Here is a 27,500-nt window from a genome sequence, read left to right on the forward strand (position 1 = left end):
ACCGGGCCGCGGCCGCACAAGAAATTGAAAAAAAAAAAAAAAAAAAAAATTTTTTTTTTATTTTTTTTTATTTTTATTAAATCAAGATAAAAAAACACAATATATACATTATATATCAATATAAATCAATACAGTCTGCAGGGATACAGTCCGTAAGCACACATGATTGTATTTCTTTATGACCAAAAAAAAAAAAAAAAATTTACTACTCCCCCCCCGGTCCGTGGGACAAATTTTCAAGCGTCGACCGGTCCCCAGCTACAAAAAGGTTGAGGACCACTGCACTAATTGACTGAAAGAGCACGCACTTGGCGCGATGATGTCATGTTATCCATGGAAAAATGCATTTTTAGACCATTTGATTTTGCCTGAGCGGCTTGGAGACCCCGAGAGTAACAAGCGCTTGCCTTGTTGTCTTTCCATTAAGAACAATAAATTAGTTTTTAGTATAAGTTTGCTGGTTTCAAGAAATGTAATGCCGAGCGCTTATCATTATGTCAAGATAATGGCACTAGCATTTACTTCATTTAAGAATATTTTTCAACATATTGAGCAAAAAGTTCTCTTTTTTCCTACCAAGAAAAGTGCACTTGTTATTAGTGAGTATATACTTATTTTAAGCTATTTTGGGGTTCATTGAGGTTAGCTAATTTGACTTGTTTTTGAAAGTCTTGACAAGCCAAATTTTCTTGTTCTATTGGCAGATAATTTAGCTTAGTTCAAGTAAAATACCCCTCATTTTTGTACATTTACTTGTTTTTGAACACTGACTTTTTGCAGTGCAGAAAAAGTGTGTGCACCCCTGGTCCGAGTACTTCTTCACAAGGACATTATTAAAAGAGTGTGGTTGCACACCATGGTGCAACATGCCCACCCACATGTCACAGCTCCTGTCTCCTCAAGCCACTCCTTTTGTGCACGTCTTCACCTCCGTGTTGTTGGAAGTGAGCTCAGGCTTTGTTTTCTTAGCCGGCGTCTGACTTCCACTGAGGCAGGTGTTAACACTCACGCCTTCCATGTGTTGATGCGACTTCCACTGAGGCAGGTGTTAACACTCACGCCTTCCACGTGTTGATGCTGGAACCTGCACACGCCTACTTTTGTGGATCACACTTCTTCACTACCTAAATAAACTCTGACATGTTCTCATCCCACAATAATCTTCATGTTTCTCTCCTCCTCATCCCACAATAATCTTCATGTTTCTCTCCTCATCCCACAATAATCTTCATGTTTCTCTCCTCCTCATCCCACAATAATCTTCATGTTTCTCTCCTCCTCATCCCACAATAATCTTCATGTTTCTCTCCTCCTCATCCCACAATAATCTTCATGTTTCTCTCCTCCTCATCCCACAATAATCTTCATGTTTCTCTCCTCCTCATCCCACAATAATCTTCATGTTTCTCTCCTCCTCATCCCACAATAATCTTCATGTTTTTCTTTTGGACAAGTTGACTAACTGCAGTGTCCTTCCATTTACCGACAGTGTTTGGTTTTTGTAACTAAAGTGCTCCATTCATCGCTTCAAGCAACGTTAGTAAGTTTTACAATATAACTAAAACTGTTTATACTTACTAAAGCGTTTTCATGCATGTTTGTACGTGCTATCTTAATGTAATAGCGTCGTTAGCGTTGGCTAACTGGTCTGTGTTAGTATTATTAACTTACAAATGCATTCTTTTTTTTATTGTTTCAGTTTCACAAATTCCTCAGTAAATGTACCAAAACGTCACTGTGGACTTAGTGAGTCCTTTTAGCTGATTGGGGAGTTAGCTTCCGCAGCTAGTGGGTCCTTAACAATGACTTCTGTTTTGTTTGATCAGCCGTTTTACTGCCGTGTTACAGGGATCCAATGTATTGTGGTGGTCCAGAATGTGGTCCTCATCCCGTAACTGTGCTCACTTGGCATCCACTGCAGTCCCTTGCCAAGTTTCTGCTTTTTCCCATTTTTGGCTTTTGGAGTTTTTCCTTGTGTTCTCTGTGTTCAGACCAGGGGATGTTGTTGTGCTTTGTGCAGCTCCTTGAGGCCAAACAAACACACTTTGATATATTGATAGTAGTTTTATTATTTCTTTGCTACAGACTCCAAAGCAATCGTGGATGGCAACCTGAAACTGATCCTTGGTCTGGTCTGGACTCTGATCCTGCACTACTCCATCTCCATGCCCATGTACGAGGGCGAGGATGACGAGGTAGCGTCCCGCTCCCGCTTTATTGCATCTGTGTGGATTTGAACAGGCTTCACACAGCTTTTTGTTTTCCAGTCCGAGTCCAAGACCCCCAAGCAGCGTCTGCTGGGCTGGATCCAGCACAAAGTCCCGGACATGCCCATCACCAACTTCAGCCAGGACTGGAGAACGGGAAAGGCACTGGGAGCACTGGTGGACGGCTGTGCGCCAGGTACACTTTTGCATTCACCCCTCTTAGGTCTTTTTGTCAGGTTCAAACACTGATGACATTTATTAAACAAGACAAGAAGCAAGGAATCATGCAGGGACAGAGTTCAATTTGGCTCAATGAGGAGAGACGTTTGGGGCTGCACACTCAGTTACAATCTCCCACCACGCTCTAAGGCACAGCCCACGTGCTCCTCTATTTATTTGGGAGGTCCCTGGTTACATCACTGAGGCTGCTTCTGAAGGAAGGGGGGTCATTTCAGCAGCCCCAGTTGGACACTATATATGATTATTCAGAAATGTGCTGACACTCGCGATATCGCCCTGTCTCTGCTTTGTCTGCGTCACGGTACTCGATGTTCTGGACACAAACACTGATACGAGATGACTCGCAACCTAAGATTGCGAGTTGTCCCCCTGTCTCTGCTTTGTCTGCGTCACGGTACTCGATGTTCTGGACACAAACACTGATACGAGATGACTCGCAACCTAAGATTGCGAGTTGTCCCTTTGCACAGATAGAAAAGTACAACTTCAGCACAATTGATAACAACTATAGCAACGGCCTTTAAGCAGAAGAGTTGTGTGATAACTTCCACATAATTATTTTTTACGTGGCAAAGTAATAATAATAATAATAATAAATTTTATTTGTAAAAAGCACTTTATATTGAGTAAACAATCTCAAAGTGCTACAGTGTATTAATTTTTTTTTTTTTAAATAGATAATAAAGAAATAAATAAAAATAAAAACTACAACAGCAAAATAGCTATAACTAGTATGCATATATCTAAAAAAAAAAGGCTTTTTTTAAAAGGACTTTTAAGCATTTTTAAAAAGCATCCACAGTCTGTGGTACCCTCAGGTGGTCAGGGAGAGCGTTCCACAGACTGGGAGCGGCGGAGCAGAAAGCCTGTTGTTCGTAGCTTTGTCCTCGGAGGTTGGAGGTGGAAGTAGCCCAACAAAGCAAAACAAAAGTACGGAGTCATCCTTTTGTGCGTCCTTGTAGTTGTATAAAAATGTCGCTCAACTCGTGTTTACAGTAACGTGTAGGGAATTGAGTTAGCAACTGTAAAACACAACTTGTGTTGCTTGAGGCCGTGAAACAACAAGTTTGTGCACAAACAGGAAGTGCGAGTAGCTTTCTTTCATGATGATGTTTACACTGTTTTATTCTTCCAGTCTTACCGTGTGTGTGTGTGTGTGTGTGTGTGTGTGTGTGTGTGTGTGTGTGTGTGTGTGTGTGTGTGTGTGTGTGTGTGTGTGTGTGTGTGTGTGTGTGTGTGTGTGTGTGTGTGTGTGTGTGTGTGTGTGTGTGTGTGTGTGTGTGTGTGTGTGTGTGTGTGTGTGTGTGTGTGTGTGTGTGTGTGTGTGTGTGTGTGTGTGTGTGTGTGTTTGGCAGGTCTGTGTCCAGACTGGGAGACCTGGGATCCAGTGAAACCAGTGGAGAACGCCACTGAAGCCATGCAGCTAGCAGATGAATGGTTGGGAATCCCGCAGGTTCGATTCCCGCTGACACAAACAAATGGATATTATTCCTTGTATTCTGCAATGTACTGTAGGGCCACTCTTATTACACAGGGGTCAAACTCCATGTCAAGTCTGGCCTGCCGCTTTAATGTTCATTCTAAAGTGGTGCGCCATACGATTTTATTGTGGTCCGCCACATTGTTTTGTGGTCCGCCACGATTTTATTGTGGCCCGCCATGTCATTTTGTGGTCCGCCATACGATTTTATTGTGGCCCGCCACATCATTTTGTGGTCCACCATACGATTTTATTGTGGCCCGCCACATTGTTTTGTGGTCCACCATACGATTTTATTGTGGCCCGCCACATTGTTTTGTGGTCCGCCATACGATGTTATTGTGGTCCGCCACATTGTTTTGTGGCCCGCCATGATTTATTGTGGCCCGCCATATGATTTTATTGTGGCCTGCCACATCATTTTGTTGTCCACCATATGATTTTATTGTGGTCCGCCACATTGTTTTGTGGTCCGCCACATCATTTTGTGGTCCGCCATACGATTTTATTGTGGTCTGCCACATTGTTTTGTGGTCCGCCATATTGTTTTGTGGTCCGCCATGATTTATTGTGGCCCGCCAGGTCATTTTGTGGTCCGCCATATGATTTTATTGTGGTCCGCCACATCATTTTGTGGTCCACCATACGATTTTATTGTGGCCCGCCACGCGATTTTATTGTGGCCCACCACATAATTTTGTGGTCCGCCATACGATTTTATTGTGGCGCGCCACATCATTTTAACATTGACCAATACGTGATTTTAAAGTGGCCCATCCCATTATTTTAAATGTGGCACACCACATAAAACTAATGTGAGCCGCCACTTCATTTTAAGTGGCCCGCAAAATAATATCATAGTGCTCAGCCACATTATTAGTGGTCCACCACAATATTTGATAGTGGCCGGCCACATTATTTTAAATATGGCACACCACATAAATCTAATGTGACCTGCAAAATCATTTTGTGTTCAGTTCACGTTATTTTATATTGGCCCGCCACGTTTCACTTGACTTTCTTGTCAAGTGATTTGTTTCCTCAATTTTGACAGAAAAATGTTGCACATGCAATAATTGCACACGTTTTAATATTTTCTGATGTTCCAGGCATTTGTTTACTGTTATATATATTTACTGATACATGTGGCCCTCTGAGGGCTGCCATGATTGTGATGTGGCCCTCAATACAAATGATACATGTGGCCCTCTGAGGGCTGCCATGATTGTGATGTGGCCCTCAATACAAATGATACATGTGGCCCTCTGAGGGCTGCCATGATTGTGATGTGGCCCTCAATACAAATGATACATGTGGCCCTCTGAGGGCTGCCATGATTGTGATGTGGCCCTCAATACAAATGAGTTGACATCAGTTCTATTATAATGCCATTTAATGATCTCCCTCCATTATACCATACATACATACTTTTAATGTAAGTCATATTAATTGGTCTGCATACTGTAAAGTAGCGTGTGTAAATGATATTGCAGGTGATCGCTCCGGAGGAGATTATCGACCCTCGGGTTGATGAGATGTCAGTGATGACATACTTGTCTCAGTTCCCCAAATCCAAACTAAAGCCAGGAGCACCCCTAAAGCCCAGGCTCAACCCCAAGAAGGCCCGTGCTTATGGACCAGGTACTCCTAGACACTTCTCCACTTTGCACGCATGCAATCATGTTCTATGGTGATAATAAAATGACCGTATTTTACGGACTGTAGAGCACATCGAGTTATAAGCCGTTTTTTTCCCCATACATAAGCCGTCCCGTGTTGTGAAATGAGTGATTTACACAAAGATTCAGTAAATGTTTATTTACATACCTTAATTGTTTACAAACGGTGCCTGTAACACGGCAGTAAAACGGCTGATCAAACAAAATAGAAGTCATCGTGCGGGAAGCCGGTTTTCCAATCAGCTAAACGAGACTCAATAACTCCACGGTGACGTTTTGGGGGAATTTACTGAGGAATTTGTGAAACTGAAACAATACAAAAAGAATGCCTCTATCAATTTGTCCTGGCTAGCAGTCCCTCCGTTAAAATCCTTAGGCGGTGGTGGAGGTGAAGTGGCGTCGGAGTCTGTGTCTCTCTTTACTAGCTTCGTCGAAGCATGTTGCTTTTGTGGTTGTTTCAGCAGATTTGAATTGCTGTTTTGGGCAGTAGATAGGATCTTTGATCCAAGACACGACTTACATTTAACTAAAATGTTCTTTTCTTTGTGCTCGACAAAAGAAAAGTAGTGAGAATATCTCCATGTTAAGAAACACGACTTTGGCTCCGCCATGATGTCTTGTTGTTAGTAAACACACACACACAGGTCAAGTCAAGTCAAGTCAACTTTATTTATATAGCACGTTTTCAACAACTTTTTAGATTGAACCAAAGTGCTTTACAGGTGAAAAAAGCATGGAGCAAACCAAAAAAACTAAGCAAAACAAAAAACAAACAAAGAACATAAACAATGAATGTGCTAAACAAGATAGCGCAAATGCAATACGGTAAAAGGGGTCGAATAAAAAGTTAAAAAATTTGCAGAATAAAAATAATAATAATAAAAGTGCGACAAATTGAAAAATACAACTAAAGCGAAGGGGTGGGGGGGTGGGGGGGCTAGAAATGGTGGCCTAGTGGGCGGACTCAGCTCGGGTCAAAGGCCAGCGAGAAGAGGTAGGTCTTAAGGAGGGTTTTGAAGACCCCCAGGCTCTGGGCTGGGGGTCTTCAAAACACACACACACACACACACACACACACACACACACACACACACACACACACACACACACACACACACACACACACACACACACACACACACACACACACACACACACACACCACGCCTCTTCTCTTCTCCCGCTTTTTGACACAGGAAGATTGAGAAGGACGACACTGCAGCGCTCCATTAAAACACACTCAGATCTTCAGTTTCTTGCCAATACTACATAAAACATCATGTAGTAACGGTAACTGAGTTACTGAATATAAAAAAATTACGCGTTAGACTACTAGTTACCGCCGAAAATAACGGCGTTACAGTTGTAACGGCGTTAGTCCCAACACTGTTCGTCAGTAAAAAAAAAAATCCATAAATTACCCGCACCGTTTTTTTTTAGCCGCAGGGCTCAAAGCGTAGGAATAAAGTATGATCAATACTACATAAAACATCATGTAGTAACGGTAACTGAGTTACTGAATATAAAAAATAACGCGTTAGACTACTAGTTACCGCCGAAAATAACGGCGTTAGTCCCAACACTGTTCGTCAGTAAAAAAAAAATCCATAAATTAGCCGCACCGTTTTTTTAAGCCGCAGGGCTCAAAGCGTAGGAATAAAGTATGATCAATACTACATAAAACATCATGTAGTAACGGTAACTGAGTTACTGAATATAAAAAATAACGCGTTAGACAACTAGTTACCGCCGAAAATAACTGTAACGCCATTAGTCCCAACACTGTCCGTCAGTAAAAAAAATCCATAAGTTAGCCGCACCGTTTTTTTTAAGCCGCAGGGCTCAAAGCGTAGGAATAAAGTATGATCAATACTACATAAAACATCATGTAGTAACGGTAATTGAGTTACTGAATATAAAAAATAACGCGTTAGACAACTAGTTACCGCCGAAAATAACTAACGCCGTTAGTCCCAACATTGTTCGTCAGTAAAAAAAATCCATAAATTAGCCGCACCGTTTTTTTTAAGCCGCAGGGCTCAAAGCGTAGGAATAAAGTATGATCAATACTACATAAAACATAATGTAGTAACGGTAACTGAGTTACTGAATATAAAAAATAACGCGTTAGACAACTAGTTACCGCCGAAAATAACTGTAACGCCATTAGTCCCAACACTGTCCGTCAGTAAAAAAAATCCATAAGTTAGCCGCACCGTTTTTTTTAAGCCGCAGGGCTCAAAGCGTAGGAATAAAGTATGATCAATACTACATAAAACATCATGTAGTAACGGTAATTGAGTTACTGAATATAAAAAATAACGCGTTAGACAACTAGTTACCGCCGAAAATAACTAACGCCGTTAGTCCCAACATTGTTCGTCAGTAAAAAAAATCCATAAATTAGCCGCACCGTTTTTTTTAAGCCGCAGGGCTCAAAGCGTAGGAATAAAGTATGATCAATACTACATAAAACATAATGTAGTAACGGTAACTGAGTTACTGAATATAAAAAATAACGCGTTAGACAACTAGTTACCGCCGAAAATAACTAACGCCGTTAGTCCCAACACTGTTCGTCAGTAAAAAAAATCCATAAGTTAGCCGCACCGTTTTTTTTAAGCCGCAGGGCTCAAAGCGTAGGAATAAAGTATGATCAATACTACATAAAACATAATGTAGTAACGGTAACTGAGTTACTGAATATAAAAAATAACGCGTTAGACTACTAGTTACCGCTGAAAATAACTAACGCCGTTAGTCCCAACACTGTTCGTCAGTAAAAAAAAATCCATAAATTACCCGCACCGTTTTTTTTAAGCCGCAGGGCTCAAAGCGTAGGAATAAAGTAGCGGCTTATAGTCCGGAATTTACGGTAATGATGGATTAGATTTATATCGAGCTTTCCTAGACACTCAAAGCGCTACACAGGGAACTGAGACTCCATCATTCATTCGCTCCACATTCACATGTTTGCTAATGGAATCGAGGAATAAAAAAGAGGGTTACTTGGAAGAAGCTCTTTCTGCACACGCTTCCTGAAAGGCCATCTGGTGGCAGACTGGAAACATCGGCGTGTCGTACAATGACAGGAAGCCGGCGCCTGGTCATCTCAACAATGAACAAAAGACACACCAGGGACGCTGACATGTGATCCTGGATCCTGAGAAGAGAATGAACGGACACCAAAACATCCTTAGGTCGAAAAACTAATCAAATCAAACTTCATTTGAAAAGCTCTTTTCAGAATAGAATAGAATGGACTTTATTGTCATGATTAGGGATGATGTTTGATAAGAAATTATCGAGTTCGAGCCCATTATCGAATCCTCTGATCGAACGATTCCTTATCGATTCTCTTATCGAATCCAGATAGGTTGTTGTATACGGAAAAAAACACAATATTTGGTTTAACAAAAACTCACTTTTATTTTATAAGAATAAAATAAATAAATAAATATTGACTGTTGCCCCCCTAAGAAAATAAAATAAATACATATTGACTGTTGTTATCCAAAGTATATTAACTGGGGTTTTTCAGAAAAACAAATATATACAGTAACACAAAAACAACCTGTCTCTGTGATCACTATAGGTGTATAAATAATAATATAGAGTTAAATAAAATCAGTCCCTTGGGCACAAAACTGAAAATAATACAGCTTTCCAAAAAGTGCACTTCTGCTGCTATTGGAACATACCAACTACACACGCAGGCAGACAGCTAACAAACAATCCAAGACGTCTAATAAAGTTCCAAAGCAGACTAATCCATTTAGGCTCTTTATTGTTGTTGATCTTGCTTTGTCTTTTCCTATCTTTACTTTTGTCTTGCACTGGACTGTTATTTTTATTTTTTTTTAACTGAAATACACACAATGACAAATGTATAAGCTATGTGATTCAATTAACATACTGAAATGTAATGCACAATATGTAAATATTAGCTTCACACAAATATACAGTACTATCATCAAACAAATGCTTCTGAGTGTTTAAACTATTTCGATGGTGGAAATACACGACTGGCAGCCATTTTAAGTCCTCAAATCATCCATTGAAACAGTGCACAGAAATCGTTTTTCAATAAACATCTTAGTATCAAACTTAAACACTTTCCACCTTAATATTGAGTACATAAACAAGTTAAGCAGTTTACTTACAGACTTATCTTTTCCAAGGCTTGTAAGAGCTAACACAACTTTTCTACTTCTCAATTGTCTCATGAACTGAACTGACTCGCCAATCCGGAAGTGCCCAAACTAATGACGCGTAGTATTTTCATATCGCCACAAGGTGTCAGTAAGAGTCTACAATCAAATGGGCATAACATTGCCCATTTGGGATTCGTTCCCAGGGATTCGAATAAAGAACCAACTCTTTTTCTTTACTATAGTGGTCTCGATGACGGGTACCGGTTCTCAAAAAGGGATTCGAGTCCGAGGACTCGGATCTTTTCTTATCGAACAACCGGGAAAACCGGTTTCGAGCATCATCCCTAGTCATGATATTTGCATATAACGAGATTAAGGACTCCAATTTAAGGTGCGGTAGTGGGAACAAATATGGGGTATAAATAAATAAATAATAAAATAAAATAAATTACACAACAGGCAATAAAGAAAAAGAAAAAAAAATAACAATTGAAATAAACAGACAACTATCCAATAAAAATAATAAGCAATCCGGTACAATATACAAAACACCATAGAAATACAAAATACTGTACAATATACAGAACAAGACAAGCGTACCGGAGTAATAAATAACATACATAAAGGAAATGCAACGCAAAGTGCTTAACAAAGCAATACCCCGATGACCCACATCCCCCATTATCACAAAAGTACGCATGGATATAGATATCAAACACAAACACAAATATGCAACTATATGAACAAATGATTGCATGGCTGAGTACAGAGGAGCCATGTGAGTAAACACTATCACATCTGCACCAGGAGGTCATCAGACCATGGCCACCAGGACGCTGACACAAAAGTGCCCCCACAAGCACAGCCCATAACCCCTGAAGCAGATGGTTCCCTCTGAGGAACGCTGGAAAGTAAAATATATAATAAAACTTGTAAAATAGTAATATGGATAGGATAAAAGTTAAAGTACCAATGATAGTCACACACACACTAGGTGTGGTGAAATTTGTCCTCTGCATTTGACCCATCCCATTTTTCACCCCCTGGGAGGTGAGGGGAGCAGTGAGCAGCAGCGGTGGCCGCGCCCGGGAGTCATTTTTGGTGATTTAACGCCCAATTCCAACCCTTGATGCTGAGTGCCAAGCAGGGAGGTAATGGCTCCCATTTTTATAGTCTTTGGTATGACTTGGCCGGGGTTTTGAATAGGGCTGCAACTAACGATTAATTTGATAATCGATTAATCTGTTGATTATTACTTCGATTAATCGATTAATAATCGGATAAAAGAGACAAACTACATTTCTATCCTATCCAGTATTTTATTGAAAAAAAAACAGCATACTGGCACCATATTTATTTTGATTGTTTCTCAGCTGTTTGTACATGTTGCAGTTTATTAATAAAGTTTTATTTAAAAAAAAAACCAAAAAGACATTTTTTTTTAAATAAATAAAAAAAATAGCATAGCATAGATCCAACGAATCGATGACTAAATTAATCGTCAACTATTTTAATAATCGATTTTAATCGATTTAATCGATTAGTTGTTGCAGCCCTGGTTTTGAACTCACAACCTACCCATCTCAGGGCGGACACTCTAACCACTAGACCACTGAGCAGGCGTAGTAAAATACAAGTAAGACGTCCATCCATCCATTTTCTACCGCTTGTCCCTTTTGGGGTCGCGGGGGGTCGCTGGAGCCTATCTCAGCTGCATCCTGGACAAGTAAGACGTATTACGATAAAAATACAAATAAAATAAATTAAGAAAAATAAAATAAATATACAGTAAATATATAATAAATGGAACTAAATAAAATATTGCATAACTAATAAGATAAAAGGTAAAGTATGAATGACTTCAATAAAATAATAAATATCAGCTAGAAGTCAAATTCAAGAAGGTGGGTCTTAAGCCTGGTCTTAAAAACGACAAAATGTCCCACAGACTGGGGGCCATAATGGTGGAAAGATGCCATACTTTGATTATTATTCCATTATTCCAAAAGTCAGGACACTTTGTGTCCTGACTTTTGGAATAATTAGGAGATAAAGGTTCGTAGAGTAAAAGTAAATCTGAAAGATAAGAAGGCCCAATACCATAAAAAAACATTTATAAACCTTAAAATTGATCCTGAAACACACGGGGAGCCAATGCAGAGATTTTAAAACTGGTGTAATGTGAGCCCGCCTTCTGGTCTTCGTCAGGAAACGTGCCGCTGAATTTTGGAGTACCGTATTTTCCGCACCATAAGGCGCCCCGTGTTATTAGCCGCACGTTTAATGAACGGCATATTTCAAAACTTTGTTTACCTGTTAGCCGCCCCGTGCTATTAGCCGCACCTACGCTACGCTAAATTGAATGTCAACAAAACAGTCAGATAGGTCAGTCAAACTTTAATAATATATTACAAACCAGCGTTCTAACAACTCTGTTCACTCCCAAAATGTAATGTGCAAATGTGCAATCACAAAAATAGTAACACTCAAAATAGTGCAGAGCTATAGCAACATCAATAACTCAACGTTGCTCGAACGTTAGTGTCACACAACACACAAAATAAACATTTAAAGCTCACTTTCTGAAGTTATTACTCATCTACAAATCCCTCGAATTATTCTTCTTCGGTGTGCTTCACTTGTTTTTTGACACCATCTGTGATGTGGACGCGCATGCAGTCGTAGATCAACAGGAACGGCGCTGCGTGAAAAAAGTCACCCGGTGTCTTCGCGTAAACGTCTATCAACCACTCGCTCATTTTTTCTTCATCCATCCATCCCTTCGAGTTAGCTTTTATGATGACGCCGGCTGGAAAGTTCTCTTTTGGCAAGGTCTTCCTTTTGAATATCACCGTGGGTGGAAGTTTCTGGCCGTTAGCATGGCAAGCTAGAACCACAGTAGGACGACTTCTCATTCCCTGTGGTGCGAATATTCACCGTACGTGCTCCCGTTGTATCCACAGTGCGGTTCACAGGAATATCAAAAGTCAGTGGAACCTTGTACGCGTGTCTCTTAGTAGGAGACATTTTGTGGTCTTTACAGAAACACAAATGAAATTAAATATCCGCGAGCTTCTTCTTCTACGGGGGCGGGTGCTCACCTTGGCGGTTGCTTACAGTAGAAGAAGAAGCGCTTCCTCTTCTATGGGGGCGGTTGCTTACCGTAGAAGAAGAAGCGCTTCCTCTTTTACGGGGAAAAAAGATGGCGACTGTTTACCGTAGTTGCGAGACCTAAACCTTATGAAAATAAATATGAATATTAATCCATATATAAGGCGCACCGGGTTATTAGCCGCACTGTCTGCTTTTGACAAAAATTGGGGTTTTTAGGTGCGGCTTATGGTGCGGAAAATACGGTAATTGTAAAAGTGCACTGCAAAAAGTCAGTGTTCAAAAACAAGAAAAAAATTTACAAAAATTAGGGGTATTTTATTTGAACTAAGCAAAATTATCTGCCAATAGAACAGGAAAATTTGGCTTGTCAAGACTTTCCAAAACAAGTAAAATTAGCTAACCTCAATGAACCCAAAAATACCTTAAAATAAGTATATTCTCACTAATAACAAGTGCACTACTACATGAGTACGTATTTTCTATTGTTTCATTGAAAATAAAACACATTTGGCTGTCATCTGTTTTAATTATGAGACACAATTGTGTCAAAGTCATGATTTTTTTATTTCATACTTTGCAACACTTGATATTCTAGTTTCAAGCATGTTTTACTCAATATAGCTCATCAAATCTCAGCAACAAGCTGTAATATCTTACTGACATCATTTAGGAGCAAAACACTTAAAACAAGTAAAACACTCTAACATAAACTCTGCTTAGTGAGAAGAATGATCTTATCAGACAGAAAATAAGCAAATATCACCCTTATTTGACATATTTCATCTTACTTAGATTTTAGTTTTTGCAGTGCAATACCATAAAAAACATTTATAAACCTTAAAATTGATCCTGAAACACACGGGGAGCCAATGCAGAGATTTTAAAACTGGTGTAATGTGAGCCCGCCTTCTGGTCTTTGTCAGGAAACGTGCCGCTGAATTTTGGAGTAATTGCAACGGAAAGTCTTGTAATAGCGTCTCCGTGTCCTCCGTCCACCGATCTGTGTTTTGAAAGGACTGCCACCCCTCTGCAGGTATCGAACCTACGGGCAACAGGGTGCTCCGCCCCGCGGTGTTCACAGTCGACACTTTCAGCGCCGGGCAGGGTCAGGTCACCGTCTATCTGGACCAACCGGACGGCACCAGAGAGGAGGTAAACGTCTCAAGTCGCCTCGTCCTTCTCGCCAAGATGCTGACCCGGGTCTCTCTTTGTGTGTCTCAGCTGAAGGGGGAGCCCAACGAGGCCAAGAAGACCTACAAAGTCTCCTACGTCCCTCAAGTCCTGGGACCCCACATGGTCGACCTTCGTTTCTGATGACTCATCAAACATTTTGCTTTGAGACCTCGGCCAAGCTCAAAGGCGTGTGGTTGTGTTTCCTAGGTGACCGTGCTGTTTGCGGGCCAGCCCATTCCCAAGAGTCCCTTCCAGGTCAGCGTGGACAAGGCGCTGGGCGATGCCTCCAAGGTGGCGGTGAAAGGGCCGGGGATCGAACCCGTGGGCAACGTCGCCAACAAACCCGCCTACTTTGACATCTACACTGCCGGTAAGAGGACCGGTTAAGACTTGTATTTTCTCGCACAGTTAAAAGGGGTCATATCATGATTTCCCTTGCGGTCTACATAGCATGTAATGGTGCACTGCAAAAAGTGAAATCTAAGTAAGATGAAATATGTCAAATAAGGGTGATATTTTCTTCTTTTCTGTCTGATCAGATAATTCTTCTCACTAAGCCAGGCAGGGCCGGCCCGTGGCATAGGCCGTATAGGCAAATGCTAAGGGCGCCGTCCATCAGGGGGCGCCACGCCAGTGCCACAAATGTTGGAGAAAAAATAAATAAATAAAAGTTGGTACTATTATTTCTAAATACAAAAAATAATCCCACGTCAATTAAAATGCAAAGTAAAGCCTATTTAATAGAAATATTATTTGTTACAACATTACGCCCCCCCATCCCCCCGCACGGTGCGCCCCCTCCCTTCCCGTATCATGACTCTTACCACGTCAAAAAATCAACACAAGATGTCAAAACGGCCAAAACTGTCAGGTGCCCAGGGAAGAAAAAAGAGAAAAGAAGAGGAGAAACGAGAAAAAGACAGAGGTAGCAGGTAGGTAACGTTAGCCTACATGAAATTATTTGTCTGTTACAGAATGTGATAGTAATCTGGCTTTAGCATTAAGCTAATGTTACGTGATTCGGCAATTGCTAATCAATAAATAGCTAGTTCTGTTTTAACGTCGGGTTAATATTGTGGAGGGGGCTAAATTGTTATGGAAAATAATAATGTAACGTTAGGTAGTTACAGTACTCCCTGGTGTACAGTCATTTGTAAGTCATTCTAGTTAATGCAATATTAAAAAGCACAAATAGAGAACTCTGTAGGATCCCCTTTTTTTGTAATATAGTTGTTAAAGTCATACTGGTTTGATATCTTGTTTTGTGCAGTGCCTTATTTATATTGTTTTTTAAATTTATTTTATGCAACTTGTTGACACGTTTTATTTTGTGTTTATTATGTATGTAAAAAATATTGTATTTCTGTTAATTTTTTATTTTTTGTATTCACTTAAAATCTTGCCTAGGGCGCCAGATTGGTTAGGGCCGGGCCTGAAGCCAGGGGTCGGCCGCATGCGGCTCTTTAGCGCCGCCCTAGTGGCTCTCTGGAGCTTTTTCAAAAATGTATGAAAAATGGAAAAAGATGAGGGGGAAAAAATATATTTTTTGTTTTAATATGGTTTGTGTAGGAGGACAAACATGATACAAACCTCCCTAATTGTTATAAAGCACACTGTTTATATTAAACATAATTCACTGATTCGAGTATTTGGCGAGCGCCGTTTTGTCCTACTAATTTTGGCGGTCCTTGAACTCACTGCAGTTTGTTTACATGAAGAACTTTCTCCGACTTTCTAGGACGTGTTTTATGCCACTTCTTTTTCTGTCTCATTTGGTCCACCAAGCTTTTAAGGTTGTGCGTGAATGCACAAAGGTGAGTTTTGTTGATGTTATTGACTTGTGTGGAGTGCTAATCAGACATATTTGGTCACTGCATGACTGCAAGCTAATCGATGCTAACATGCTATTTAGGCTAGCTATGTGTACATATTGCATCATTATGCCTCATTTGTAGCTATATTTGAGCTCATTTAGCTTCTTTTAAGTCATAATTCAATGTATATCTCATGACACACTATCTGTATGTAATATGGCTTTTAATTTTTTGCGGCTCCAGACAGATTTGTTTTTGTATTTTTGGTCCAATGTGGCTCTTTCAACATTTTGGGTTGCCGACCCCTGAACTAAGCAGATTTCATGTTAGAGTGTTTTACTTGTTTGAAGTGTTTTGGTCCTAAATGATCTCAGTAAGATATTACAGCTTAGAAAACTACTTTTTTAAAGTAATCATTTCTAACTTCAAGCATGAAAAAAAATGATTTTGACACAATTTGCTGTTTTATTTTCAATGAAACAATAGAAAATACGTACTCCTATAGTAGTACAGTTGGCACAGTGCAGTAAACTGACAGTTAATATTTAAACATTTAACATGTGACATTTCTAACAATTTTGAACAGAAATAGTTCATGCACATTCAGATGAATTCTTCAAAATTACAATTAATTTTTTTTTGGCTGGGCTGTATATATGCGCACTAATTGACTGAAAGAGCACGCACTTGGCGCGATGATGTCATGTTATCCATGGAAAAATGCATTTTTAGACCATATGATTTGCCTGAGCGGCTAGGAGACCCCGAGAGTAACAAGCGCTTGCCTTGTTGCCTTTCCATTAAGAACAATAAATTAGTTTTTAGTATAAGTTTGCTGGTTTCAAGAAATGTAATGCCGAGCGCATATCATTATGTCAAGATAATGGCACTAGCATTTACTTCATTTAAGAATATTTTTCAACATATTGAGCAAAGAGGTCTACATTTTTTTTTTCTACCAAGAAAAGTGCACTTGTTATTAGTGAGAATATACTTATTTTAAGCTATTTTGGGGTTCATTGAGGTTAGCTAATTTGACTTGTTTTGGAAAGTCTTGACAAGCCAAATCTTCTTGTTCTATTGGCAGATAATTTTGCTTCGTTCAAATAAAATACCCCTAATTTTGTATTTTTTTTCTTGTTTTTGAACACTGACTTTTTTGCAGTGTGGTTCTTTGGTCAAAATGTTGCATAGGATTAAAATGGGTGTAGTATAGATTTGTATTTTTTTTGCTGATTGGACCTTTTTTTTTTATAATATCCACAAAATTCAAAGAGCAGGTTGCACATTGCAAAAAGTCAGTGTTAAAAAAAAAAGGAAACAAAATACAAAAATTAGGGGTATTTTATTTGAACTAAGCTAAATTATCTGCCCATAGAACAAGAAAATTTGGCTTGTCAAGACTTTCCAAAACAAGTAAAATGAGCTAACCTCAATGAACCCCAAAATAGCTTAAAATAAGTATATTCTCACTAATAACAAGTGCACTTTTCGTGGTAGAAAACACAAATATGAGATCTTTTTTGTCCGTATGTTGAAAAATATTCTTAAATGAAGTAAATGCTTGACATAATGATATGCGCTCGCCATTACATTTCTTGAAACCAGCAAACTTATACTAAAAACTAATTTATTGTTCTTAATGGAAAGGCAACAAGGCAAGCGCTTGTTACTCTCGGGGTCTCCTAGCCGCTCAGGCAAATCATATTGTCTAAAAATGCATTTTTCCATGGATAACATGACATCATCATGCCAAGTGCGTGCTCTTTCAGTCAATGAGTGCGCAAGGAATACAGTATATATATATATATATATATATATATATATATATATATATATATATATATATATATATATATATATATATATATATATATATATATATATATATATATATATATATATATATATATATATATATATAAATATATATAATAATTTACAGCCCAGCCCCCAAGCCATTTTTTTTTTTATTGTTATTTTGAAGAATTTACCTGAATGTGCATGAACTATTTCTGTTCAAAATTGTTTGAAATGTCAAATGTTTAAATATCAACTGTCAGTTTACTGTACTGTGCCAACTGTACTACTATATGAGTACATCTTTTCTATTGTTTCATTGAAAATAAAACAGCAAAGTCCATTTGGCTGTCATCTGTTTTAATTATGAGACACAATTGTGTCAAAGTCATGATTTTTTAATGATGACTTTAAAAAAGTAGTTTTATACTTGTGAGTGTTGACGACACAGCTTTGCAACAGTTGATATTCTAGTTTCAAGCATGTTTTACTCAATATAGCTCATCAAATCTCAGCAACAAGCTGTAATATCTTACTGAGATCATTTAGGAGCAAAACACTTAAAACAAGTAAAACACTCCAACATAAAATCTGCTTAGTGAGAAGAATTATCTTATCAGACAGAAAATAAGCAAATATCACCCTTATTTGACATATTTCATCTTACTTATTCTTCAGTTTTTGCAGTGTATGTTTGATCATTTTTTGTGCTGGGGATACATTTTTTTCTGTACCATGACTAGGGAAGGTTGTTTAAATAGGGTCATGTAAGTAAATGCTGTGCATGCAGACACATTGATGTACAATTACTGGCCACTGACTTGAATTACTTTCGTCGGCCACCAGAACGCTGACCATATTTGGATAGTATATTAGGGCCAAATTGCTTATTGGACACGTGCCGTCTCGCGGGCCAAATTGAAGACGCCGGCGGGCCGTAGTTTGGACACCCCTGTTCTAGCATATTTATTAATAGCCAGCGACAAGGTATGTTTCTGACGTGACTGAATGTAAACAGAGGTCAGAACACAGGAAGTATATTACCTGAGGGGGCGTGGCTACAGGATATAGTTGCCAAATGAATGTAGAATTTTCCGTGACATTTTCAATAATGATAATGTTAGTCAATTATCTACTGATGTTTTCCGGGTTCTTTGTTTGTATGTCATAAGAGTTTTACGAGAAATTTTCAGTGATAAAAATGCTAGTAAATGATCTACTAAAAACTCTGGTTCATTCACGGCACACTAGTGTGCCGTGAAATACAATCTCGTGTGCCGTGGGAGATTATCTAATTTCACCTATTTGGGTTAAAAATATTTTTTGCTAACCAGTAATTATAGTCTGCAAATGATGTGTTGTTGTTGAGCGTCGGTAGCTAATTGCTTTGTAGATGTCGGAAACAGCGGAAGGCAGTGTGCAGGTAAAAAGGTGTCCAATGCTTGAACCAGAAATAAACAAAAGGTGAGTGCCCCTAAGAAAAGGCATTGAAGCTTAGGGAAGGCTATGCAGAACAAAACTAAAACTGTACTGGCTATAAAGTAAACAAAAACAGAATGCTGGACAACAGCAAAGACTTACTGTGGAGCAAAGACGGCGTCCACAAAGTACATCCGAACATGACATGACAATCAACAATGTACCCACAAAGAAGGATAAAAACAACTGAAATATTCTTGATCGCTAAAACAAAGTAGATGCGGGAAATATCCCTCAAAGGAAGACATGAAACTGCTACAGGAAAATACCACAAAAAGAGAAAAAGCCACCAAAATAGGAGCGCAAGACAAGAACTAAAACACTACACACAGAAATAAGTCAGGGTGTGATGTGACAGGTGGTGTCAGTACAACTACTTTGAGACAAGAGCTATAGTGATGCATGCTTGGTTATGTTTTAAAGTCATACCCAACAATTGCAACGACGACTTTTTACGCCCAACTGAGTTTAGTTTTTTAATGATTTCTGCTGGTGGTGTGCCTCCGCATTTTTTCAACACAAAAAATGTGCCATGGCTCAAAAAAGGTTGAAAAACACTGACATAGGACATGTGAGTGTCAATAAGAGTTTGGTAGATGAGAATAAATGTAAAGTTAAAATATAGTGTAGAAATGCACCCAATTGCAGGAAATGTAGTTTTGATTTTCAACATTTTCTTTCGGGGTTTGCATAGAAATGTTACTCGTTTTTTTTCTCCAGTTTCCTCGTTTCCCTCTCAAAGGGTGCGAACATCTCTCCACTTTGCACCAGTCACACTCTCCTCATATTCCCAACATTTGGGAATGTACAATACAGGACACACCTTCTCATTCAATGAGTTTTCTTTATTTTCATGACTGTTTACATTGTAGATTGTCACATCAAAACTATGAATGTGGAGTTATGTACTTAACAAAAAAAGGTGACACACCTAAAAACATGTTTTATATTGTAGTTTCTTCAAAATAGCCACCCTATGCTCTGATTACTGCTTTGCACACTCTCGGCATTCTCTCCATGAGCTTCAAGAGGAAATGGTTTTCACTTCACAGGTGTGTGTCGTCACGTCGTGACATTGCTGGTTTTACCAGCAGAGGAGCATGTTCGGCAGCGCACACACACAGAGTACTTACAAGCAGACACAGTGTGTAGACAGAAAAGGGAGAACGGACGCATTTTGGTGTAAAAAGTCAAGATAAAGGTGAAGTTATAACACTGAAACGCCCTCAGGAAGAGGTGCTTTAAGACATGGCTAGCTAGCTAGCAGCTAACGTCTATCCACGGTGTTTTAGCTACTTCTAAATGACTAATCCTCGTCTCCATGGTGACAAATTAAAGTTTCTTACAAGTATCATTATCACTGCAGGACGAGGAATAGCTAAACATGCTTCACTACACACCGTAGGAGGATACAATAGCTCACCGGCGTCACAATGTAAACAAATGCCATGGGTGGATCTACACCTGACATCCACTGTAATGATACTAAGTACAGTAGTGTATCTCGTCGATACTACATGATTACATCAATATTTTTTATCGTTTATATTATGTTTATAAACTCAGGAAATGGACACATGAGGACTTTTGAATATGACTAATGTATGATCTTGTAACTACTTGGTATCGGATCGATACCTACCGTAATTTCCGGACTATAAGCCGCACCTGACTATAAGCCGCACCAGCTAAATTTAGGGGAAAATACAGATTGCTCCATATATAAGCCGCACCCGACTATAAGCCGCAGGGTTTTGATGTGTAATTAGCGTAGTATATAGGGGTTCCTGCTACCACGGAGGGGATTGTCGGGACAGAGATGACTGTTTGGGAACGCAAAGCGTCCCATTTATTAACTATAAATCTTTCAATCATTCAATCAAACTTTCACATCTTTGACATGGCGAACAGCATTCGTGCAGAGTACAAATAATACAACGGTGCAAAGTAATACAAAGTGCTCGCCTGTACGTTATCAAAATAACCAGCCTACCGGTATATGAAAAGTCAGTCTTTAATCATTGTGTCATCGTCTTCCTCCTGTGTACTAAAACCACCCAAATCCTCTTCGTGGGTGTCGGAGAAGAACAGGCCGTATATAAGCCGCACCCTTGTATAAGCCGCAGGGACCAGAACGAGGGGAAAAAGTAGCGGCTTATAGTCCGGAAATTACGGTAAATGTTTGGTATCAGCCAAAACTAATGTAAAGTATCAAAGAAGAGAAGAATAAGTGATTATTACATTTTAACAGAAGTGTAGATTGAACACGTTGAAACTGAAAATAAGCAGATATTAACAGTAAATGAACAAGTAGATTAATAAGTTTTTACTGTTTGTCCCTTATAATGTGTACAAAATAATAGGTGTATAAATGACACAATATGTTACTGCATACGTCAGCAGACTAATTAGGAGTCTTTGTTTGTTTACTTACTACTAAAAGACAAGTTGTCTAGTATGTTCACTCTTTTATTTAAGGACTACATTTTGTTTAGTTTATTATTTTTTCGGTCAATGGTCAATAAAATAAACAGTTTTACATAAACAAACAGATGTACATTCATAAATTAAAAAAAAAATGTTGCAGACCGAAAGGGTTTAGGCTGAAGTTGAACACTTATTGCGCCTAAATGACAATAATAAACATATGTTTCATGTACCCTAAGATTTTTTGTTCAAATAAAGCCAATAATGACATTTTTTGTGGTTCCCCTTTATTTAGAAAAGTGTTTGAGTTTGAGTTTGAGTTTATTTGGAACATGCAAGCATACAACATGATACATCACAATTTCCAGTTTCTTTTCAACACGTTCGAAAAGGAGTAGGAAGAAGCAGAGCTTATTTAATCCTACCCCTTTTCTTTACATAACAGTTGCAAAACTTTTTGTTCACTTCCTGTTCACAATTTTTTCACAATAAACTCCATAAGTAATCACAATAAAAATAAATAAATAAATAATAGTAAGAATTTAATAAAGTGTCATAAAGTATCGAAATACATTTTGGTACCGGTACCAAAACATTGGTATGGAGACAACTAAAGATGTCCGATAATATCGGTCTGCCGATATTATCGGCCGATAAATGCGTTAAAATGTAATATCGGAAATTATCGGTATCGTTTTTTTTATTATCAGTATCGTTTTTTTTATTTTTTTATTTATTTATTTATTTTTTATTAAATCCACATAAAAAAACACAAGATACACTTACAATTAGTGCACCAACCCAAAAAACCTCCCTCCCCCCATTCACTCTCATTCACACAAGGGTTGTTTCTTTCTGTTATTAATATTCTGGTTCCTACATTATATATCAATATATATCAATACAGTCTGCAAGGAATACAGTCCGTAAGCACACATGATTGTGCGTGCTGCTGGTCCACTAATAGTACTAACCTTTAACAGTTAATTCCACAAATTTTCATTAATTACTAGTTTCTATGTAACTGTTTTTATATTGTTTTACTTTCTTTTTTATTCAAGAAAATGTTTTTAATGTATTTATCTTATTTTATTTGATTCATTTTTTTAAAAGGTACCTTATCTTCACCATACCTGGTTGTCCAAATTAGGCATAATAATGTGTTAATTCCACGACTGTATATATCGGTTGATATCGGTATCGGTTGATATCGGTATCGGTAATTAAAGAGTTGGACAATATCGGATATCGGCAAAAAGCCATTATCGGACATCCCTAGAGACAACCCCTAGTCCAGAACGATGAAATAAGTGCCGATGTTGTCACTTATGGGGCCATTTGCAGGTGTTTTGAGATAATTTGCTGATTCGGGTGTTGACGCCACGACCTTTCCACGTATAACCTTTCCACAACACCTTCTGTGCAGGGGCGGGCAAAGGAGACGTGACGGTCACCATCAAAGACCCGCAAGGCCGTGACAACAGCGTGGAGGTGATGATAGAGGACAAGGGCGACAGCTTGTACCGCAGCACCTACCGACCCACGCAGGCCGGCCTGCACACGGTCAGCGTCACCTTCGGCGGCGCCGCCGTCCCCAGGAGTCCCTTCACGGTGGACGTGGGCCCAGGTGAGATCTTGGTCCCATGAGACCCCGCGCCGGTCATTCTTAAACCCCCTGGTGTGGCCCGCAGCCTGCTTGCCGGGGGCCTGCCGGGCGATGGGGCGTGGCCTGCAAGGGTCGGGTTTGAGGGTGAAACAAGTGGGCGACTTCCGGGTGGACGCCAGGAACGCCGGCAGTGGAGAGCTGAAGGTGGTGGTCAAAGATCCCAGTGAGTGTTGACAGACCCACGCGGAGGGAACGAATTGACCACGTTGTTAAAAAAAAGTGAATCATCATTTTTCAGAGGGCGGCGAGGAGCGGGTGAAGCAGATATCCAGTCAGGACAGCGTGTACTCGTACGAGTATTACCCCCTCAGTACCGGGAAATACACCGTGGCCATCGCCTGGGGGGGGCAGCATATCCCCAAGAGGTGAGTCGTGCAGTACATGTTTGCAATGCAGTGCAAAAAGTCAGTGTTCAAAAACAAGGAAAAAACAAACAAAAATGAGGGGTATTTTTATTTGAACTAAGCACAATTATCTGCCAATAGAACAAGAAAATTTGGCTTGTCGAGACTTTCCAAAACAAGTCAAATTAGCTAACCTCAATGAACCCAAAAATACCTTAAAACAAGTATATTCTCACTAATAAGTGCACTTTTCTTGGTAGAAAAAATAAAGTTAAAGTGCCAATGATAGTCACACACACACTAGGTGTGGTGAAATTTGTCCTCTGCATTTGGCCCGTCCCTTTGTTGAGGTGAGGGGAGCAAAGAGCAGCAGCGGTGGCCGCGCCCGGGAATCATTTTTGGTGATTTAACCCCCAATTCCAACCCTTGATGCTGAGTGCCAAGCAGGGAAGTAATGAGTCCCATTTTTATAGTCTTTGGTATGACTCGGCCCGGGGTTTGATCTCACAACCTACCCATCTCAGGGCGGACACTCTAATAATAATAATAATAGATTTTATTTGTAGAAAGCACTTTACATTGAGTAAACAACCTCAAAGTGCTACAGTGTATTAAAAAATGTAATAAAAAGATAATAAAAAATGAATACAAATAAAAACTAGAACAGCCAAATAGCTAGAACTACCGTATTTTCCGGAGTATAAGTCGCACCTGAGTATAAGTCGCACCGGCCGAAAATGCATAATAAAGAAGGAAAAAACATATATAAGTCGCACTGGAGTATAAGTCGCATTTTGGGGGGAAATGTATTTGATAAAAGCCAACACCAAGAATAGACATTTGAAAGGCAATTTAAAATGTCTAAAGAATAGTGAACAACAGACTGAATAAGTGTACGTTATATGAGGCATAAATAACCAACTGGTATGTTAACGTAACATATTATGGTAAGAGTCATTCAAATAACTATAACATATAGAACATGCTATACGTTTACCAAACAATCTGTCACTCCTAATCGCTAAATCCCATGAAATCTTATACGTCTAGTCTCTTACGTGAATGACATCAATAATATTATTTGATATTTTACGCTAATGTGTTCATCATTTCACACATAAGTCGCACTATAAAGAAAACTGCGACTTATAGTCCGAAAAATACGGTAGTATGCATATATCTAAAAAAAAAGGCTTTTTTAAAAAGAAGGGTTTTTAAGCCTTTTTTAAAAGCATCCACAGTCTGTGGTGCCCTCAGGTGGTCAGGGAGAGCGTTCCACAGACTGGGAGCGGCGGAGCAGAAAGCTAACCACTAGGCCACTGAAAAAGAGACCTTTTTGCTCAATATGTTGAAAAATATTCTTAAATTAAGTAAACGCTCGTGCCATTATCTTGACATAATGATATGATTTTTTTTTTTTCATGCTTGATGTAAGAAAGTATTACTTTAAAAAAGTAGTTTTATACTTGTGAGTGTTGATGACACAGCTTTGCAACAGTTGATATTGTAGTTTCAAGCATGTTTTACTCAATATAGCTCATCAAATCTCAGCAACAAGCTGTAATATCTTACTGAGATCATTTAGGACCAAAACACTTAAAACAAGTAAAACACTCTCAACATAAAATCTGTTTATTGAGAAGAATTATCTTATCAGACAGAAAATAAGCCAATATCACCCTTATTTGACATCTTTCATCTTACTTAGATTTCACTTTTTGCAGTGTGCCTCTCCAACTTCTCCAAGTAGGGCAGTAAGCTTCAGTATTCATTAAAAACAAGTATTATATATAATATTTTGGCTACAGTTTGAACAGTAACACTGTGTTTCAATATAGAAAAATAAAACATTGTACTTTAATCGAAGGATTCCACGAGATGGAGCCCGCGTACCACGAGTGGGACACGTACCACAGTTTGGTGTAACGCATAAGAATTGTAACCAATTTGGACCAGTTCTGCTTAAATGGGCTCTGCCGTCCAACTTTACTGGCAGCACCCGGGGAGTGCTCAGAGGAGCTGAGCCGGAAGGCAAAGGTGCGTTCTAGTAGTTTCCACACAGCTTGCAGGGCTCGAGTGAAGTGATGTGTCCCCTGGGGATAAACCCCCATTACCCCCCCACCCCTACACTTGGTGGTGCAGGAAGTGAGACACATATTCTGACTGGATTTTTTCGAATTGGATCTGGTTTGTATTTGTGTTGAAACCTAAGGCGCAACACTTAATGGCTGCGCTCATTTCACTGGTTGGAGCTCACACACTAACTTTATTACATCTGTGGTTCATTTTTATTCGCTACTTCTAGTTATGTCACTGGAAAAGTTTTATAAATTAAACCTTATTTACTTGATTTGTTTGTAAATATATTTGAAAATCAACTGCTGATTGGATTTTTGACATACAAAATGTCTAGATGTACAATTACACACATGTCAAATGTTTTTTTGTTCCTCCATCAAATAAATAACCCACAAAAATGATATATAAAATATAGGAATGTCCGATAATGGCTTTTTGCCGATATCCGATATTGTCCAACTCTTTAATAACCGATACCGATATCAACCGATATATACAGTCGTGGAATTAACACATTATTATGCCTAATTTGGACAACCAGGTATGGTGAAGATAAGGTACTTTTTTAAAAAATGAATCAAATAAAATAAGATAAATAAATTAAAAACATTTTCTTGAATAAAAAAGAAAGTAAAACAATATAAAAACAGTTACATAGAAACTAGTAATTAATGAAAATTTGTAAAATTAACTGTTAAAGGTTAGTACTATTAGTGGACCAGCAGCACGCACAATCATGTGTGCTTACGGACTGTATCCCTTGCAGACTGTATTGATATATATTGATATATAATGTAGGAAGCAGAATATTAATAACAGAAAGAAACAACCCTTTTGTGTGAATGAGTGTAAATGGGGGAGGGAGGTTTTTTGGGTTGGTGCACTAATTGTAAGTGTATCTTGTGTTTTTTATGTGGATTTAATAAAATAAAATAAAAAATAAAAAAAAAACGATACTGATAATAAAAAAAACGATACCGATAATTTCCGATATTACATTTTAGCGCATTTATCGGCCGATAATATCGGCAGACCGATATTATCGGACATCTCTAATAAAATACAATAAAAATAATAAACAAGGGGAAAAAAACATGTTTCAGTCAAATAAGTTCAGGCAAATATGGACATGAAGCCACAGACGGTGCAGAAATACACAAAAGCAGACAAAAGGCTCATCAATTACCTACCTTTCCATTACTTTTCAATTGGGGTTAAATGTGAGATCGGTCTCCTTATACATATTTCAGGAAACCATTCCATACTTCCTGAAACTCCACAGCACAACCGTTCAATGTCAGCCTAATTTTGAGAAAATACCAGAGATGGCCGATAATGGCTTTTTTGCCGATATTCCGATATTGTCCAACTCTTAATTACAGATACCGATATATACAGTTGTGGAATTAACACATTATTATGCCTAATTTTTAGAGATGTCCGATAATATCGGTCTGCCGATATTATCGGCCGATAAATGCGTTAAAATGTAATATCGGAAATTATCAGTATCGTTTTTTTTTATTATCAGTATCGGTTTTTTATTTTTTATTTTTTTGTTGTTTTTTTATTAAATCCACATAAAAAACACAAGATACACTTACAATTAGTGCACCAACCCAAAAAACTCCCTCCCCCATTTACACTCATTCACACAAAAGGGTTGTTTCTTTCTGTTATTAATATTCTGCTTCCTACATTATATATCAATACAGTCTGCAAGGGATACAGTCCGTAAGCACACATGATTGTGCGTGCTGCTGCTCCACTAATAGTACTAACCTTTAACAGTTAATGTTACTCATTTTCATTAATTACTAGTTTCTATGTAACTGTTTTTATAT

At 38.7% G+C, this 27,500-nt stretch overlaps 1 protein-coding gene across 2 annotated transcripts in view; it reads left to right on the forward strand.

Annotated features, from left to right (window-relative positions):
- Positions 1-27,500, forward strand: part of flnbl (filamin B, like) — a 196,431-nt gene that overhangs the window by 49,663 nt on the left and 119,268 nt on the right. For both annotated transcript variants that reach the window (XM_062038188.1, XM_062038189.1), the window contains exons 2-11: positions 2,086-2,195; positions 2,268-2,403; positions 3,803-3,900; positions 5,421-5,568; positions 13,908-14,026; positions 14,096-14,170; positions 14,255-14,417; positions 22,994-23,194; positions 23,259-23,396; positions 23,472-23,598. In XM_062038188.1, coding sequence (XP_061894172.1) covers positions 2,086-2,195; positions 2,268-2,403; positions 3,803-3,900; positions 5,421-5,568; positions 13,908-14,026; positions 14,096-14,170; positions 14,255-14,417; positions 22,994-23,194; positions 23,259-23,396; positions 23,472-23,598 — 1,315 coding nt within the window. The remainder of the gene's footprint in view (positions 1-2,085; positions 2,196-2,267; positions 2,404-3,802; positions 3,901-5,420; positions 5,569-13,907; positions 14,027-14,095; positions 14,171-14,254; positions 14,418-22,993; positions 23,195-23,258; positions 23,397-23,471; positions 23,599-27,500) is intronic.

Source organism: Entelurus aequoreus, linkage group LG26 (assembly GCF_033978785.1).
Source record: "Entelurus aequoreus isolate RoL-2023_Sb linkage group LG26, RoL_Eaeq_v1.1, whole genome shotgun sequence".
Taxonomy (NCBI): domain Eukaryota; kingdom Metazoa; phylum Chordata; class Actinopteri; order Syngnathiformes; family Syngnathidae; genus Entelurus; species Entelurus aequoreus.